The sequence below is a fragment of the Melanotaenia boesemani genome, chromosome 6, assembly GCF_017639745.1.
Source record: "Melanotaenia boesemani isolate fMelBoe1 chromosome 6, fMelBoe1.pri, whole genome shotgun sequence".
Taxonomy (NCBI): domain Eukaryota; kingdom Metazoa; phylum Chordata; class Actinopteri; order Atheriniformes; family Melanotaeniidae; genus Melanotaenia; species Melanotaenia boesemani.
In genome coordinates, this window is record NC_055687.1 from 34,568,491 (window position 1) to 34,588,093 (window position 19,603).

The 19,603-nt window shown below is 42.3% G+C and overlaps 1 protein-coding gene across 1 annotated transcript in view; it reads right to left on the bottom strand.

Moving 5' to 3' along the window:
- adcy3a (adenylate cyclase 3a) overlaps nucleotides 1-18,840 on the bottom strand; it is a 55,850-nt gene extending 37,010 nt beyond the window's left edge. The window contains exons 1-8 of the mRNA XM_041988508.1: nucleotides 18,495-18,840; nucleotides 16,914-17,977; nucleotides 12,322-12,471; nucleotides 11,132-11,259; nucleotides 9,093-9,204; nucleotides 7,081-7,208; nucleotides 6,096-6,254; nucleotides 512-677 (exon numbers count right to left, since the gene is read on the bottom strand). Coding sequence (XP_041844442.1) covers nucleotides 512-677; nucleotides 6,096-6,254; nucleotides 7,081-7,208; nucleotides 9,093-9,204; nucleotides 11,132-11,259; nucleotides 12,322-12,471; nucleotides 16,914-17,588 — 1,518 coding nt within the window. The 5' untranslated portion in view covers nucleotides 17,589-17,977; nucleotides 18,495-18,840. The remainder of the gene's footprint in view (nucleotides 1-511; nucleotides 678-6,095; nucleotides 6,255-7,080; nucleotides 7,209-9,092; nucleotides 9,205-11,131; nucleotides 11,260-12,321; nucleotides 12,472-16,913; nucleotides 17,978-18,494) is intronic.
- Between the last annotated feature and the right edge of the window lie 763 nt (nucleotides 18,841-19,603).

Here is a 19,603-nt window from a genome sequence, read left to right on the forward strand (position 1 = left end):
GGGCGGCCATTTTCCAAGAGAATTGATTGGTCAGGAGGTGGTGCTTTTATACTGGTTGATCTCTTATCCAGAACATAACCTGCTCCGGAGCAGGTTAGTGTTTCAGCTTATACCACGGACACCACAGATTTACCCCGGTAAGAAGTAAACCTGCGTCTAGGATGGAAAACACAGGGTTAACCCCAAAGTTACCTCAATAAGAGAAAATCCAACTTTGTACTACCGGTCTCAGATCTCATGAATCTGATTGTCTCTGGTGTCAGATTCAAAATTAGCTAATATTTTCCATGAAATGGTAAAATGTCTCAGTTTCAACATCTGATATGTGGTGTATGTTCCATTAGGAATATAATATGTGTTGATGAGATTTGGAAATCACTGAATTCTATTTTTATTTAAAGTTTAGACTTAGACCTGATGCTTTTAGATCACTGGTTGTATTCTGACATTAATCCTGTATGTACGATGATGATACGCCGCCTCATGTTTGCAGTTTGTGAGCTTAACTTACCACACCACTGACTCCGTTCTTTCCCAGAGGGGCTTTCGCAACAACCACAAGGTATGTCTCGATGCCTCGCTCCCTCAGGTAGTCACAGCGGTCGCCTCCGTTTCCAGGCTCAGTCTCAAACTCTCCGTGAAGACACTCCATGGTGCTCTGTGAGATGTGAACACGACTGGTCCACAAACAACACACAGAGAAGTAATCAGATTAATCACAGCTTACAAATGACTTAGTAATGATTAATCATGATTAATTACCATTCGCAATTATCCCATTTTTACGGTACTGATCAACAGTAAGAATGCTTACTTGGGATTTATTACATTAGATGATCACTTTAGTAATAATAAGTAATACGTAAAAATAATCAGTTCAATATTACATAAAATCAAATTAAAATCTCATTTGTGCCAACCTTTTCCTGGCCAGTGCCCCTGCCTGGCCCCCCATCAAAACTTTTCTAGACCCGCTCCTGCATAGCTGAAGTAGAAATCCTTTCTATCACCACACACAAGGGTCTTGCTATGATTTGTTTCTCAGAACCAGTTCATGATCTCTCTCACCACATTCATGGCCCCTAAATGATGAAGATGTCTCCTTGTTCCTTTGCTGTTTAACCCTCACTAGATACCTGATCTGTCTTCATAGATGTGTGCATGACTGTCTGATGACAGTAGATTTTATGGCTGTCACTAGAAAACCTCAATCATACTGAAATGTTATAGGAAAAATAGGCAAACAATATCTAATTGAAATAGGCTGAAGTTCTTCAGCTTCACATGACAGTGACATGGATCTGACTGGTAAATTTACCTTACTATTGCTAGCGTGTTCAAAAACAATACTTCTGGGTAAATTTGCACCAGTGCGAGCCATGAACCGCTGGTTTCCTACTTCTCAGCTGAACGATAAACAAACACAAGAGAGACGGTGCTAGAAACAGAAAATCCAATCAGCTGATCACAACAGCCGTCCTGAATCACAACAGGAGAGGGAGGAGAGGAGGCGGCTGTAGCAGATACAGAGACGAGCAGAGCAGCGACGTCTGTGCAAAATTACGTGAATTTTTTTTTTTTTTTAATGCGGTAGAGGTGCAGATGTTGAACCCTCTCACCAGGAAATGTGTGGGTGTTAAAACATACCCATCTCCCATGGATGTGACGTCAAATCCATCCATAGAGCGACTAGCTCAGCTTTTTCCATCATGCCTCCCCGTCTCGCCGTCATAATGACGGATGCTGTGCACGCGTTAAAAGTTTTAACGCAATTAATTACATAAATTAGTTACCACAGTTGATGCTTTATTTTTGACAGTCTCTTTGTATTTGTATGATTTGTATATTTTGTATGATTTTTGACATAGAAAAAATTAAATGTTGTAGGAAAAAATAGGCCTTCATGCTTTCGTGGTGTTGTTCCGTCACTGTCAGAGAAGGAGACGTTCACCTCTGCTCCATGACCAGCCTGATTTTTTCATTTCAAAGTTTATTTCAAACATGTTCTTACATTTACAATATTTCCATTTTCCATTTCATGTCTGAAAAGGAGTAGGCCGAAGTATAAACTTATAATGCCCTACCCCATTTCTACAATATACTAACACTCCAACTCTATTTCACAACTCAACTTTCATATTCACAATAAAAAATGTACACACTCCCCTCCCTCCCTCCTCCCAAGAAAACATAAATAAATCAAACAAAACACCACAATATTTCTGCCTTCAAACAGTGTCACACCATCTTCACCGTCCTTTGTAAAACTAGTGTTTTTCAAGCTTCAAGCTTATGTTTATTTAATATTTGCATTTTGTGTCTCCTCTTAAACTGGAATATGTTTTTACTTTCCTTTAATTGATCTGTTAGGCTGTTCCATAATTTTACCCCTCACATTGAAACACACATAAAGTTGTTCTGACATGCTGCATTTTTAATTTATGCTTCCCTCCTAAATCTCAACCTCCTTCTCTTGCTGAAAACAAATTCTCAATATTATTTGGAAGTAAATTATTTCTGGCTTTGAATATTATTTGTGCTGTTTTAAACTGGATCAATCTGGAAATTTTAGAGCTTGTATTTTAAAAAATAGTTCATTTGTTTGAGCTGAGCAGGAGCAGAGCTGAGCTCCATTCAAGTCCACACAATTCGACCATCAGGCCCAGGAGCTACCACCAGCCACCAGGCCCAGGAGCTACGACCAGCCACCAGGCCCAAGAGCTACGACCAGCCACCAGGCCCAGGAGCTACGACCAGCCACCAGGCCCAGGAGCTACCACCAGCCACCAGGCCCAGGAGCTACGACTAGCCATCAGGCCCAAGAGCTACCACCAGCCACCAGGCCCAGGAGCTACGACCAGCCATCAGGCCCAGGAGCTACCACCAGCCACCAGGCCCAGGAGCTACGACCAGCCACCAGGCCCAGGAGCTACGACCAGCCACCAGGCCCAGGAGCTACGACCAGCCACCAGGCCCAGGAGCTACCACCAGCCACCAGGCCCAGGAGCTACGACTAGCCATCAGGCCCAGGAGCTACTACCAGCCACCAGGCCCAAGAGCTACCACCAGCCACCAGGCCCAGGAGCTACGACCAGCCATCAGGCCCAGGAGCTACCACCAGCCACCAGGCCCAGGAGCTACGACCAGCCATCAGGCCCAGGAGCTACGACCAGCCACCAGGCCCAAGAGCTACCACCAGCCACCAGGCCCAGGAGCTACCACCAGCCACCAGGCCCAAGAGCTACCACCAGCCACCAGGTCCAAGAGCCACGACCAGCCACCAGGCCCAGGAGCTACCACCAGCCACCAGGCCCAAGAGCTACGACCAGCCATCAGGCCCAGGAGCCACTACCAGCCACCAGGCCCAAGAGCTACGACCAGCCACCAGGCCCAGGAGCTACGACTAGCCATCAGGCCCAGGAGCTACTACCAGCCACCAGGCCCAAGAGCTACCACCAGCCACCAGGCCCAGGAGCTACGACCAGCCATCAGGCCCAGGAGCTACCACCAGCCACCAGGCCCAGGAGCTACGACCAGCCATCAGGCCCAGGAGCTACGACCAGCCACCAGGCCCAAGAGCTACCACCAGCCACCAGGCCCAGGAGCTACCACCAGCCACCAGGCCCAGGAGCTACGACTAGCCATCAGGCCCAAGAGCTACCACCAGCCACCAGGCCCAGGAGCTACGACCAGCCATCAGGCCCAGGAGCTACCACCAGCCACCAGGCCCAGGAGCTACGACCAGCCACCAGGCCCAAGAGCTACGACCAGCCACCAGGCCCAGGAGCTACGACCAGCCACCAGGCCCAGGAGCTACCACCAGCCACCAGGCCCAGGAGCTACGACTAGCCATCAGGCCCAGGAGCTACTACCAGCCACCAGGCCCAAGAGCTACCACCAGCCACCAGGCCTAGGAGCTACGACCAGCCATCAGGCCCAGGAGCTACCACCAGCCACCAGGCCCAGGAGCTACGACCAGCCATCAGGCCCAGGAGCTACGACCAGCCACCAGGCCCAAGAGCTACCACCAGCCACCAGGCCCAGGAGCTACCACCAGCCACCAGGCCCAAGAGCTACCACCAGCCACCAGGTCCAAGAGCCACGACCAGCCACCAGGCCCAGGAGCTACCACCAGCCACCAGGCCCAAGAGCTACGACCAGCCATCAGGCCCAGGAGCCACTACCAGCCACCAGGCCCAAGAGCTACGACCAGCCACCAGGCCCAGGAGCTAACACCAGCCACCAGGCCCAAGAGCTACGACCAGCCATCAGGCCCAGGAGCCACTACCAGCCACCAGGCCCAAGAGCTACCACCAGCCACCAGGCCCAGGAGCTACGACCAGCCATCAGGCCCAGGAGCTACTACCAGCCACCAGGCCCAAGAGCTACCACCAGCCACCAGGCCCAGGAGCTACGACCAGCCACCAGGCCCAGGAGCTACCACCAGCCACCAGGCCCACGAGCTACGACCAGCCACCAGGCCCAGGAGCTACCACCAGCCACCAGGCCCAAGAGCCACGACCAGCCACCAGGCCCAGGAGCTACCACCAGCCACCAGGCCCAAGAGCTACCACCAGCCATCAGGCCCAGGAGCTACCACCAGCCACCAGGCCCAAGAGCCACGACCAGCCACCAGGCCCAGGAGCTACCACCAGCCACCAGGCCCAGGAGCTACCACCAGCCATCAGGCCCAGGTTCCACCGCTGGGTCCATCAACAGAACCCAGGCTGAGGCTGCTTGACTAGCCAGGTACCAGGCTAATGTCTATTAGCCATTAGACTGTTTTACAACAGCTTTGCATCCACGTTGTCTCCTCTGGCACTGGGGTAGAAAAGATTAAGAAAACTGCTTTCCTGGAATCTCGAGTGTCAGAACTGGAACAGTACTTAAGAATAAATGATGTGATAATCAGTGGGCTGGAAACCACACACCGTTCACATGCAAGATTTACGGCAACGGAAACGGGGACCCACCAGACCAAGAACAACTCTCCTTAGAACAACAAGTAATTGCCTACTTTGACAGCAAGGGGATAAAGGTGGAAAGTAAGGATATAGAGGGGTCACCCGGTTCCAAGAAAAAAGAAAAATGAAAAACCGGCAATGATTATCCACTTTACTAAGAGAAAACAAAAAAAGAAGTGCTTGAACAGGGAAGAAAGCTAAAAGGAACAAATGTTTATGTAAATGATCACCTCACAAAAAAAAATTAACACCTCACAAAAAAACCAAGCAGACATCACAAGACAGGCACGACTAATCAGTAAGCAGAAAAAAAATCCAGTCAACATGGACTTCAGAGTACAAAGCATACATTAAACTGAATGGGGCTCCAGAGCAGGCAAAAATCCTAGTCATCAGAGAGATGGCAGAACTGGAAAAATACCAGTGCGGACCTTACGAAACTAGTTATCTAACCAGTCAGGATGCTGTCAAATGTAAAGAGTACTCTGTATATGATACACGACAATTTGAATATTACAACCAACACCACTATACAGCACAGTATATAGAGCACAGAGTATGAAAGTGATATTAACCTGGACATACATTTCTTTAACAGTCTGACAAATAACTGCAACTATTACACAGATGATCAATTTAACATGAAGATAAAAAAAACAGCATTACAGTGATTCATTATAATAGAAGTTTGTATGCAAACTTTCACTCTTTTGAAGGACATCGAAGAGAGTTTGAGAGAACTTTAAGTGTGATTGCCATACCAGAGACCTGGATAACCCCTGACAAAAGTGAAGATGTTGAGTTAAATGGATCTGATTTTTTTTTTCATATATACAGCGTACCTCTTTTCAACATTTTGTTACATTATAACCACAAAAATAAAAATATTTTATTGGAATTTTATGTGAAATTCCAACACAAAGTGGCACACAATTGTAAGGTTTAATGAAAACTATACACAATTTAAATTTGCTTTACAAAAAAAAAAAAAAAAAAAAAAAAAGAAACATGCCTGAGGTTGCTGAATGGGGACATCTCTTCTACCGGCTATTATTCAGTCATAAAGGTGGTACTTGGAAAGGTGTTAGGTTAACTGTGTTAAAAGTTGTAAAATGGCTATGATGTTCTTACCCTGGAATGCCTCCAGCCTCCATTTTGTTGGCAACGGTGACGTCTGTGGACCAGACATCGTACTGCCAGCGTTTCTGTCCCAGTACTCCTCCCAGTACCGTACCACTGTGCACACCAACCCTCATGTCTACATCAGTCTGGGTTTTCTCTCGAACATACCTGTGATTGGTTCACAAAACAGGAAAGTGATGAATCCATCCATACTCTTTTCATCCCTCTAAATACCTCAACAACACAAAACTTTTTTTCACACACAGGATATATATATATATATATATATATATATATATATATATATATATATATATATATATATATAGAGAGAGGCTATTAACGTGTGTTTCTACATAAAATTACATAAGAGATAATATTTAGGCCCTGCGGTGGACCTGTCCATGGTGTACCCTGTCTCTTGCCTGCTAATTGCAGGAACAGGCTCCGGCTTCCCATGTCTCTGAATGGGACTAAGCGATATAGAAAATGAATGAATGAATGAGATAATATTTACACTTCAGTAAGTGGCAGTGAATTAGTTGACTTGCAAATGTTCGATGAAGGGGCTAATTTCCGTTTATACCATTTTCTCCCATGCATGTATAAGAAAACAGCTTTTAACTAGGTTTCTACAGTAGTGGAGACTATGCATGAAAGGGTTGGAGCAAATTTGTTAAAAAGAGAAATTAAGGCAAAAACAAACCTCATCCCTCCAGGAGAAATGATCCAGTCTTGGAAATAAAAATCTCTAAAAGTGAGGATCATTACTTCCTTGTCATGTTCTTTGATGCTAGTCTGACCCTGGTTGATGTGACCGGCTCCTGCTAGCTTTATCCTAACTGAAGCCCATTGTGGGACGAAAAGCACAAAACTTTGATTCGGTAATATTTAGGGATAAATTTGTTGTAAATATATCTGTTTATTGTACTGAAAGATATTTGAATTTTTTAAGGCTAACACAACCTAATGACAAGCTAACACATGCACTTACGAGATGGCCTCCACCATGGCCAGCCCCATCTTGATAGAGCAGGCAGCATGGTCCTCTCTATAGTCTGGAAGCCCACAGATGCAGTAGTAACAGTCTCCCAGGATCTTGATCCTCAGCTGGTGATATTTCTGAAAGTGGAGGTACGGTTTAATCAGGTATAAACCTGAGAACACATGACGGCGTTAGGCGTTAGGCAAAGGAAGGGTTAGGGAACACACACACACACATATATAAATATATATATATATATATATATATATATATATAGATATAGATATAGATAGATAGATAGATAGATAGATAGATAGATAGATAGATAGATAGATAGAGCTATGTATTAGTGCTGGGCAAAACTTAAAAATCACATTGTTACGATTTAAAAAAATAGGCCTACTGCTATATGAAGAAAACGCAGTAAATTTTGATTTACAAACATTAAATCAGGGGTCTGCATCATCCGGAGTTGCAAGTGGTTCTCTGGACCTTCCACAATGGCTCTTAATAAAGGGCTAAAAATGCTAAAGAACTAACTAATGTTTTTAAATATAAATGTAATAACAAATGCAGGTTTTAGCAATTTTTCAGTTTTTTTTAACCAGTACTCTATTTTTCTTGTCATTAGGTTGGAAACTATGGGTTTGTTTTTTCTGGGTTTTTTTTTAATACATAATTTTTTTACAAATATCTACATCCCATTGAAGAAAGTCTGTCTACTGCAAAAGTTTAATAATTTTCTTTATTTTAAAACCTAAAAATAAAAATGTAGTTCTCCAAAAATGACAACAAATGTCCTTTAGTAGATATTTATCAAAAATTATAAGTTGTCTTTCTTCAAAACGTCTCATAACATTTGCAGCTCTAAAGGACTTTTATTTAGCTGGCTGAGGGAAAAATGGCTCTTAGGATTGTAAAGGTTGAAGATCCCTGTACTAAACAAACATATTTAGCAGCAGTTTTCTCTTTAAACAGTAACAGTTAAAATATTTCTTAATATATATAAAATAAAAAATTTTTGACGAAGAATGAAAATTTCAGGATAAAATAGACAAATAAAAAATAAAGAAAATAAATAATACAAATAAAATAAATAAAAAATTACAAGATTAGATGAATAAATTACAAGTTGTATGGGCTCAGGTTGCCTATCACTGGACTAAAAACAACAAAGTTTCATGAATATAACAAAAAAAGTGCAGGTATTTTGGCAAACATTAGCTTAAACTGAACTCTGACTCACAGCCAGAGTCTTGCAACGTGCAGAGTACCTGCAGGAAAGGTGCTCCATGCGGAAAAAAATGAAATAAATCTACATAATTTAAATTTAACAGGTGCAGGCCGATCACAGATAAGAAATGTATTTATTTTTTCTTTAAATATAGGTAAAAAAACGTGTTGTATTTTGTATATTTAAATAACAGTATTCCAAAGTATCAGCTGCCAGCGTTTCCTTTCTTGGAGCTGGATTTATGATTCGAGAACAAAGAACATGGTTTAAACCAGGGACTGGGTATGTTTGTTTTTGCAAAATGGGTTGTTTGGTAATTATAACTGGTGCGTGGGGTGTGGGTTAATTTTTATGAGGATGACTGCCAATTTTACATGCCAATGCCAAAGACAGCCACTGCTACAACCCTACTCGACTGTCTAGATAACGTCCAGGCTTGGTTAGCCCAAAGTTTTTTTAAAACTGAACGAGGGAAAGACTGAGATCATGTTGTTTGGAAATGCCCTCTTTGACTTGGGACCCCTCCAAAATTATGTCAGTCCCAAAGTCACCAGCCTTGGCGTCACCATTGACAGTGATTTTAAACTTGACTTATTATTATTATTATTATTATTATTATTAGTATTAGTATTAGTATTATTATTATCTATGGAAAAATTTACTGCCAAGACAGCAGTCGTCCTCCTGTTGAATATGTCAATATAACCTCAAACTAATAAAATGAAAGATTAATTAGATTGTAAGTACATAACATGTCATGAGATCACTGTGATCATCTAAAACTCACTGCAGCCAACTTGTCAAAGCGAGCAAATAGCTCATTGAGGAGTTTGACCAGCTCCTGGGCGCTGCACGATGACGACAGCTGGGTGAAGCCCACGATGTCTGCAAACAGAATGCTGCATTACAACAAGAGACACAAACAGAACAACACATTAGTTCATCATGCTGCTGCAGTCATACAGACATTATCCAAAAACTGCTTCAACGGGACATTCAGGAAAGCCTTTACCCTCCAATCAGACCTTTATGTAAGTAGAAACTTATTTAATAAAACCATCAACACTGGAATCTCCCAATATTTTCATACAAACATCGATACATCTGTCATCAATAATTTGTGTGATGTGTTATAAACATCCATGTAGGGAATCACGATTTAAATAATTTTTCTGAAAGCATTCTTTACATTCACAATGGACTTTAAAAGACTGGATTGGACATCCTGAAAGGTCCCAGTGTTTTAGTGGAAAAAGAAAGGGGAAAAAATATTTACAACTATGCTATGAAAAATTTGGCTTTGCTCTTAATCACTTCAACAGTAGAATGAGATCAGTCTTTGGTTTCCACTATGAGTCCTGGTTTTAAAATAATAATTGAATTTAGATTTAAGTTTGGAGAAAATACAATGAAGACGGTGAAAAGTTTTCAACTAACTATAATTTTCTCATACCCAACTCTAAGGAAAGATTACAGTCTATTGTTTTTTCAGGTTGAGCCCATTTAATCTGCCTCAGACAACTGTCAGCTCATCCCTTTATCTTTTTATCTTTTTATCTTGGTTAACCCCCAGTCATCATGTCAAATTTATTTTAATTCTTTTTCTTTACAAATGACAAAACGAACCCCTCTAACAATAAAATGCAGACTTCATGAGCCCTTTAATATTTTATATTATCATACAATGCGTAATAGTACATACTGGTTTATGGACCACAGACCAGTTTATAGGCCATGGACCAGTTTATAGGCCATGGACCAGTTTATAGGTCATGGACCAGTTTATAGGCCATGGACCAGTTTATAGGTCATGGACCAGTACACCATGTTATGGACCACAAACTGGTTTATATGCCATGGACCAGTTTATAGGTCATGGACCAGTTTATAGGCCATGGACCAGTTTATAGGTCATGGACCAGTTTACAGGCCATGGACCAGTTTATAGGCCATGGACCAGTTTATTGGTCATGGACCAGTTTATAGGCCATGGACCAGTTTATAGGCCATGGACCAGTTTATAGGTCATGGACCAGTTTATAGGCCATGGACCAGTTTATAGGTCATGGACCAGTTTATAGGTCATGGACCAGTTTATAGGTCATGGACCAGTTTATAGGCCATGGACCAGTTTATTGGTCATGGACCAGTTTATAGGCCATGGACCAGTTTATAGGCCATGGACCAGTTTATAGGTCATGGACCAGTTTATAGGCCATGGACCAGTTTATAGGTCATGGACCAGTTTATAGGCCATGGACCAGTTTATAGGTCATGGACCAGTTTATAGGTCATGGACCAGTTTACAGGCCATGGACCAGTTTATAGGTCATGGACCAGTTTACAGGCCATGGACCCGTTTATAGGCCATGGACCAGTTTATAGGTCATGGACCAGTTTATATGCCATGGACCAGTTTATAGGCCATGGACCAGTTTATAGGTCATGGACCAGTTTACAGGCCATGGACCAGTTTATAGGTCATGGACCAGTTTATATGCCATGGACCAGTTTATAGGCCATGGACCAGTTTATAGGTCATGGACCAGTTTATATGCCATGGACCAGTTTATAGGCCATGGACCAGTTTATAGGTCATGGACCAGTTTACAGGCCATGGACCAGTTTATAGGTCATGGACCAGTTTATAGGCCATGGACCAGTTTATAGGTCATGGACCAGTTTACAGGCCATGGACCCGTTTATAGGCCATGGACTGGTTTATGGACCTGTTAATGGTCCGTTTCATGGAATCTGCTGTAGAAACATTAATGTCTGGCCTGAACTCTCAATGTGGACAGTGAGAATGAAAGCTGACTTTGGTACCTGACATTTTCGTGCCTGTACATGTACATGGTGTTAAACTGCTGCATCTCTTTCTGACTGGGCTCCTTCATGTCCTGAAGCATCTCGTCTGCTATATGCTTTGGAAGAATGGACAGCAGGAGACGCTCCTATGGAAGACAGGACAAATAACAACTAAATAAATAATTACAAACTATGGAGGCTAAGGCAGCAGCCTTGAGCACAGTGTTTTAAAAAGCCAACCGTGCTCCACAGTAGACAGTAAGAAAGAAAACCAACCACAGACAAAAATCAGAGACTTGAGCATTTCTAACACTTTTCATTTTGCTGCTTAACACTTTTCTTGTAACAACAGACCAAATATCCATATAAATTTATATCATCCATATCTGTTTCTTAACTTAAGAGCCACAAACATTCTAATGCCCCCTATAACTGCCAGAGGGGGTCATTTAGGAGGTCAAGGGTTGCCTTCAGGAAACATGGAAATTGACAGAATCTACTAAACACCTCCAACAGACCATTATCATAGAACTGGCGGAGAATATGACATTTACCTCTTACAAATCTTGTTTACTAGATAGGTTTCAGTCAGCACTGTAGACAAATTGAGGGGTTAGAGTGGGACATCAGAAAGGGGACATTTCCCACGCTCTCAAAGTACACCGTGAGAAATCGGAGAGTGAGAGCCTAAGAAGCCACTCAAATGCGTGAGTTTTAGGGCTGATGCTTGAGAGTTGGCAAACGACTCGCCTCGCACAGGTTTATCACGTGCTCCTGGTGCAACATGCTGCTGTCAAATATGACACGAGAGAGATCACCTGCAAGACCGTTCAGTCGCTCGCTAACCCTGTTTGGCTTTTACAGGGCATTTCATTTTTCTTTTGTTTTCCAAGTGAAAACATTTTTCAGTTGAAATTACTGTGAAAAAAATGTATATATAGCCATAAGAAATAAACGCAACAAGATTTTATTATCTTGTTTTATTCTTTTTTCCATTTATTTAATGATTAATGTCTTTTTATAAGCAATAACTATAGGCTTTGTTAGTTCCAGGTTCAATGTGTTCAATAAGGTCATTTTAATGAGTCTATCTATCTATCTATCTATCTATCTATCTATCTATCTATCTATCTATCTATCTATCTATCTATCTATCTATCTATCATGAACCCTGAAGCCTGAACTATCTCAGCTATACATGCACTAACCTGCTGCTGACTCTGTTCCTCCAGGTTTAGTTTAACCTCCAGGGATTGTCTCGCTTCCAGAAAGGCCTTCCGATGCTTCCTGTCAGCCATGTAGTATGACATGATGCCTACAGTGATGGCACACATGTAGATCACTAAGTTGGCCAGCAGCTGGAAAAAAAAGAGAGAATAAAACAGTTAAATACAGCAGCAGAAAGCTTTAAGGCCATGGTGTCTAGCTCCAGTCCTCGAAGGCCACAATCCTGCAGGTTTTCTATGTTTCCCTGCTCCAGCACACCTGGGGTTGCTCTGGTTTTCACGCTCATGATTTTGTTCTCTAAAAACTCTGCTCTCACACTCCAAAAGTTCCTCCTTGCTCTCAAATACATTGCTCTTCCTTTCAAACTCTGCTCCTCTTCTCAAGTTCAGGGTTGCAGGTTAAAATCTCCTGTGCTCCAGCTTGGTCTCTTTCCCTCACACTTTGCTGAACGAGCTGCCTGTCAAACGTCCTCCAGCCAATAGAACAAATGCTGACTGTGCAAATCGTCACCGCCTTCTTCAGGGTGCACTTCTTTTACTTGACAAAGTGCACTGAGAAAGTTGGTTCTAAACATGTAAGGATAACCCAACCCAGAAATCTCTAGGAAGCATTATGTTTTTATTTTTTATTTTATTTATTTATTCATTTGTTTTAAATACATGCACTTTTTTCCAATGCAAGAAAAACACAGTGACTTCCAACCTCACAGTAAAAGAACTCATCTAAAAACTAACTACCTTTTCAAACATACTGTATGCCAAGTATAAAGTTAAGGAAATTATAAAATGAGACACGTTACTCTTTACGAACCCCCCCCAACTTTCGTCCTCTCACCGCCTCTATACGCTGTGATCTTGTCATTGATCTGGAGATAAAGATGGACCAAGAGTACCCAAATGCAGTTAAGATGATGGACAACAGCCCCACTATATCGCAACTCTATTCTGAAAGTCAGTCTTCATCAATAAAAAACAGACACCGCTTCGGTCCGTTGCTAGGATACGATCAACCATATTGGTCATGGCAGTTGCAGCTGACTGGGTTTGTTTGATTTCTTTTTCATTTTCAAATTTATGGTGGAACAACAATGAAACAATTGCTACGTAATAGTTCAATAATAATCAGAGATGTTCAACAGTGTTTGTTTACAGTAAGTTGATTACATAATGAATAGAAAAAATATCAATGTTTCAGTCAAAAGTAGATGTGGTTGTCCGTTTAATACCAAAGATAAATATTATTCAGCCTATTATTATCATAATCATTATGTTTCTCAGATTTAAAAGGCCTGCTTAAATTAAGCAGCAAAACACTTCACACACCGTCGCACCCATAAGAGAAGGTTATTCATCTGGAATCAAACATGAAACGGTTAGAGTCGACTCTCATTACTCTAATACTCTTGAAATACTTCTATGTGCGGACGCTTGTAAACATTCAGGGTAGCTCCGGGTAGCTAGTTTTTGTAAAACAACAGGTTTCAGTTGTCTTGCAACTGTGTACTGGGGCCTATTTCCAGAAAGTGGGTTCAGTCAAAACTCTGAGTTATTTCATGCAGAGAGTTAAAGGAAACTGAGTTTTCTGTTTCACAGAAAGAGTTCAGCTGGACTCAGAGACCAACCTGCTCGCTGGCAGGTTTAGACCCAGTAACTGAGTTTCTCCTCTTCAGCTGCACATTCAGGATGAACTAAATCCCTAATCAGACGTGGTGTCTCTCTTTTTTTTCTTTTGAAAGATCAGTCGACATCACATCACTCACCGGAAGTCTGATCAGACCTTGTTTAGATATTTAATCCTGATGATTTCTGTTTGAGCACTTTCCATTCACCCTGCAGTCTGTTCTTTATCTGAATAATGTTCTCAGCCCTCACTTAACTTTCCAAAATTTGTCTAACAAAAAAAAAAAAAAGTCTTTGTATCACACTCTGGTTTATTTCTGTGAGTGGCAGTTTTCTGTACATCAATGATGATGTGCGGCACGTTTCCATGGCAACCATTTGTTGATGCTTGTGTGGATGCAGCGGATGGAAGAGGGGTCATGAACTCAGTATGCACTAATTACTTCTAATTAATCAGTGTCATATAAAGACAAATACAATCATTTAACGTTTCTGTTTCCTGTAAATGGCTGTGCAGTTTAGGATTTTACCATTTTCAAATTCAATTTTATATTTTACAACATTTATTTATAAATTTATTTATAAATCCCGTTTCATGCTATTTTTGGACTGTTTGATCATCAATTTGTGCCACAAACGACATTTAACTGATGTTTTTGTAATAATATTTACATTTGGGTTTTATACATTTTTATTAGATCATTTAAAGTTTAAAAGTATACTTTCAAGTATACAACAAGTACACTAATCTAGGCTATATACTGCCACTGTAGTAGTGATATACCTTTAATTCACATTTTAGTTTATTGAAGTATACTTTAAGTATACTTTTATGAACTTAAAATGTTCCAGTCTTTGCTCCATTTCCATTTAAAATGCTTCCTTTTTTGCAAAGGGAAGCATGAGTCAGTGACTTGCCTTTATTCTGTAGCAAGTACAAGCATTAGTAGACTTTTCTTTATACCTTTTTTATACTTTTCAGTATAAGCCCAGTATACCTCACTATACTATTCTTAAGTATATAAAATACAGTATATAAAAAGTAAACTTGGGGTATACTGCCTCAGTTTTACTATAAAAGAAGTACACTTGAATAAACTACTTTTGCTAAAGATGCCCCGAGGAAACTATCCAGCTACTTCTGTTTTCCACTAATAGAGTTCCGGAAAATACTGGTCAGTATTTACAATATAACAGATTAAGACAGAAAAATATAAAGAAAGTAGTTTGTGGTTGTTTTATTGTTCAGACAAGTATCAAATTTAACTAGATGACGAACCATAAAACGGATCAAATGTAGAACTTGGGAGTGATAGATTAAAATAAATATAACATCTAACCTATAAATGCAAAGACACAACATGTGACTATATGAATGGATTGTCTTTCCGGCAGGAAATCCACCTTCAACGATTGGTTTAACAGCGATGCTGCGACAGCAGAGGGAACTCAGAGTTTAGAAAGAAGGAGAGAGCACTGAATCTGTAGCGGAAGTCCTCTTCTTTCTTCTAGTTTTTTTTATTTATTCCAAACTTTTATGGCTCCGATGCAAACCTTTGTTGCACATTATTGTCACACCTCTGTAACTACGCGGAAATTTCCTGCATTGTAAGAGTTAAGGCCCATTTATGCTCCCTTACGTACGTAAACAGCAACGTCCATTTCAAACATTGTCATACGCTGCCGTCCTCATACTTCCGTGCATGTTTTGAGTTGCCATGGTTGTTAGGTCAAGTCCTCCACTAGTGGGCAGTGCTGAGTTCAGGGTTCACTCTCACCAGCCGACGTCAGTTTCGCCACCGTTTGGCAGCGGTAATGCGTCGCTATAAAGTTGCTTCCAGCCGCCCAACACACCCTAAACATTCGTATGTAGTTCTTCAAAAGCTTTCATTCTTCTTCTTTGTTGTTCCTTTCCTGATCCTCTTCTTCTTCTTCTTTGGTTTGTTTTTTTGATGGTCGCATGTCAGCTTTTCTGCTCAGCACTGTCCCCCAAATTTCCGGTGGTATTGCTCCATCTTCTGCATTAGGGCTGCAACTAATGACTATTCTGATGGTTGATTAGTCAGCGACTATTAAAACGACTAGTCGACCGATCGGATTACGTATCTCATGAGGTTGTTATGTAAGTCCGACGTGCCTCCTCTTTAAATGTTCGAGCATTGCAGACGTACTTCCGTGGTACGCAAGGTCCGCTTTACAAATCTCAGATGTATTTAATTTATTTTGTAAAGTGTAACGTGAAGTTATTTCAGACTTTTGACGTCCTCTGCCACCTATTCGGCCACCATATTTTTCCCCTGGCGGACTGTATTGCGCGTGTGCAACTCTCAGCAGAGAAAGGGAAGACGACGATGTCTCACTCTGTAGTTTTGTTTTTTTTTTTTTGCTGACAACAGTCGACGGGTAAATTCATTGTCAACTATTTTTATTGTCGACTAATCATTGCAGCCCTATTCTGCATCAAGCTATGGATAACTAAGCTCCCTGAAAACACACCAAATTACATGCGTAACCGACGCAGAAGGCCAACGAAACTATCCGTCCGTCCGTCTGTGTATTTCTGCATCAAGCATGAACGGGCCTTTAGGTTTACAGAAACTGATTTTATTATGTGTGATTCCCACAACCCCGCAGTGAATTTCAGGCCCTGATGACATATCTGCTGTCCGGAGATACTTGTAAAAGGTCAGACGTGTAGCAAGCAGCTTGTTAGTGACAATCATGTCCAGATAGTTGTTGCAGCAAATGGAAACACCAGCAATCTGCTGAACCACCTTAGCTGCTAATATGCTTTAAAGAACCAAGAATATCTTGAACTGAGATTTAAATTTTAGCACCAAAACTTTGATCCAGCAGGTCTGAACATCTAACATCAGCTCCAGAGACCTTGTATCTCACAGAGATGGAGGTCTAGCTACATGGTATCACACACACACACACACACCACCTCTTACCTGTTTGCCGAGTGCGGCCCCCTGGATGTCCTCCTGCTGATGCTGGGCAATGGTGACCCCCAGAGCCAGGGTGTGGACCCCACAGGAGATGGTTGTGATGAGCACAATGGGCGTTAGTCTCAAAGGCAGCGTCAGGAAGAAGGAGAAGCTGAAGAAAGCCTGCCAGCCCACAGTGTCGCTAGCATGGTGGAAGCGGGCATAGTTCAGACCCAGATAGCAGAATATCTGTGCTGCTATGAGCACCCAGAGGGCGTAGGGAACCATCCGTCTGGAAATCCGATCTGGAAGCAGTCCAAAGCGGCACAGCAGGTAAAGGATAACATCCCCCGCTAATCCCACTGAAGCCACCACCACAGAGGCCAGCTTGTCGGCGGTGTAGACCACTGCACACATGACGATGACATAGCTGTCGAACAGGGCGGCGAACACCACCAGCACCAGCAGGGTCTCATGTCTCTGCCGTCTGAAGTAGGTCTGGTACAGGTTCTCCAGAGACTCGGGGGAGAATGTCAGGCGCATGAAGCGAGGCAGGCAGAGGCAGCATCCTGAGTTCCTCACCGTGACTTCGTGTGTTCGCCCCACGGCTTGTCCGGGGTCAGAGGGCAGCGTGACAGAGCAGTCCGCTGAGTACTCAGCAGAGTACTCCGGTTCTGAGAAAGCCTGATTCCTGGGCATGGTTAACACTCACAGCCTCCTCTTCCTCTGTTTATCAGAAACGGAAAGCACGCTGTCGTCCTGCAGGAGCAGATCAACAACTCCTACATCATCGGCTGTGGTGTCCCTCACTGATGAACAAACCATGTCCACCCCGGACATGTGAAGTGTAACGATTGTTCTGCAGCATAGATGGAACATCACCAGACCCCCGCTGCTCAGTCCAGGTCATTAGTCCTGAGTCACATGTAAACCCTGATCCAAACACTGTCCACTTCCTGCTTCCACATTCAGCCCCACAAACATGGACATTTACAGCTCCACTGCTCACTTCTGATGGTGGGATTTTTCTGTCTCCACCGTCCTCTGAGGGACCACTGTTTGTGTTTCAGGTTTCCATCTCATTGGGTCTGAAAACAAAGAGCACCACAAGAAGACATGAACATTTAACTTCAGAGATGCAGCTCATTCAACCAACCCAACCTGATGATCCACATTCCTCGCTTAGATTCATTTCCTCCAAACGGATTTTACAGATTAAACATTTAACAGACACCAGAAAACGGGTTTATTTTCAGTAATATGGAGGAAGAAGAGCTGACAGCAGTCCAGGGAAGACATCTGGTGTGTTTATGGAAACTGGTTTGTAAAATAGATAAGATGGATTGATTTCGGCGTCACGTCCCTCCAGAGGCCAGGCTGCTGCTGCTGCGGGCCTTCCTCCCTACATGTTGCGCTTTGTCAGGTGCTGAAGCAAATGCACACACACCCACATACACGCGCACTGAAACCTGGACCTGATCAGAACCTGTCGGGTAAATAAGACTCGGTGTCCTCTCCTCTCAGCAGAACCTTGCAGTCAGAGATGGATGCGTTTTTTTGTCGGAAACTTGTCTGAATACGGTTTTCTACCCGGACTCCACTCACCATGTCTACTCTCTGGAAACACGTTCCCTCCTCCGGTTCTTCCAGAAAGAGGGGGTTCGTCCAGATGCGTTCAAATGTTCCGGTCCTCAGGGTCTTATCGTTATTACCCTGTGAATGTTGAGGTTTTTAGCTGTCCACGGGAAGAAACCAGGAGAGCTCGTATATCCACACTGGGAAATAATTACATCTGATCAAGAGAAAGAAAGAGACGAGAAAAGAAAGGAAAGAGGAGAAGAAAAGACATAAGAAGTCTCCTCTTTAGATCCCATCAGCTCCCCGTCCGACACGTTTGGTTCTGGGTGTTTTCCGCAGAACAGACGGAATCGCTTGATCATCAAGTTAGCATGATTGAAACCAACAAGCACACCAAAACTTCCGCTAAGTGTCAAAATAAAAGCCGTGGACACTAATACAGAATTAATGCAGATTAACCGGATGGACGTGTGTGTGTGTGTACGTGTCTGTTTATGTAATATAACGAAAATAAAAAAGCCCTTTGCCTGGAGGGTTTTCCAGAAAACTAACTTAACCGGGCAGAATTTAGGCACACTGAAGCGTTTCCGTTTCAAACTCTGAGTTACGGAGGAAACTCGCTCTTTCACAGGTTCACTTTGAAGAAACCCTGAGTTACTGAAGCTGCTGCCAGCTACCGTGATTTCAGAGATTTGGAAGTTGAATTAATTATGTAGGGTGGAGGATTTTCAGGCCTCCGACAGATGATAGTTTCCTGATCAATATCTTCTCAAAACATACCATTTTACAGTCACTCAGATTCTCCAGCCGAACACATATGTAACTGTGAAACTGACAAACATGACAAATATATATATATATATATATATATATATATATATATATATATATATATACACACACATACACACACACATGTGTGTGTTAGGGTGGGCATCGTTGAATGAGTCAATGAATTATAATGAATTTGAGGCATTGTAATTAATTTATCTTGATTAATCGCAGTGCAGCTTCATAAAAATAGTTGCCCCCCCAAAAATGTTAATTTCTTATATTTAAATAATTTGATTTTAGTAGATGAAACAAATAACAGACACAGACATTAGTATTGTAAACTCTGGTTTTCATTGAATATG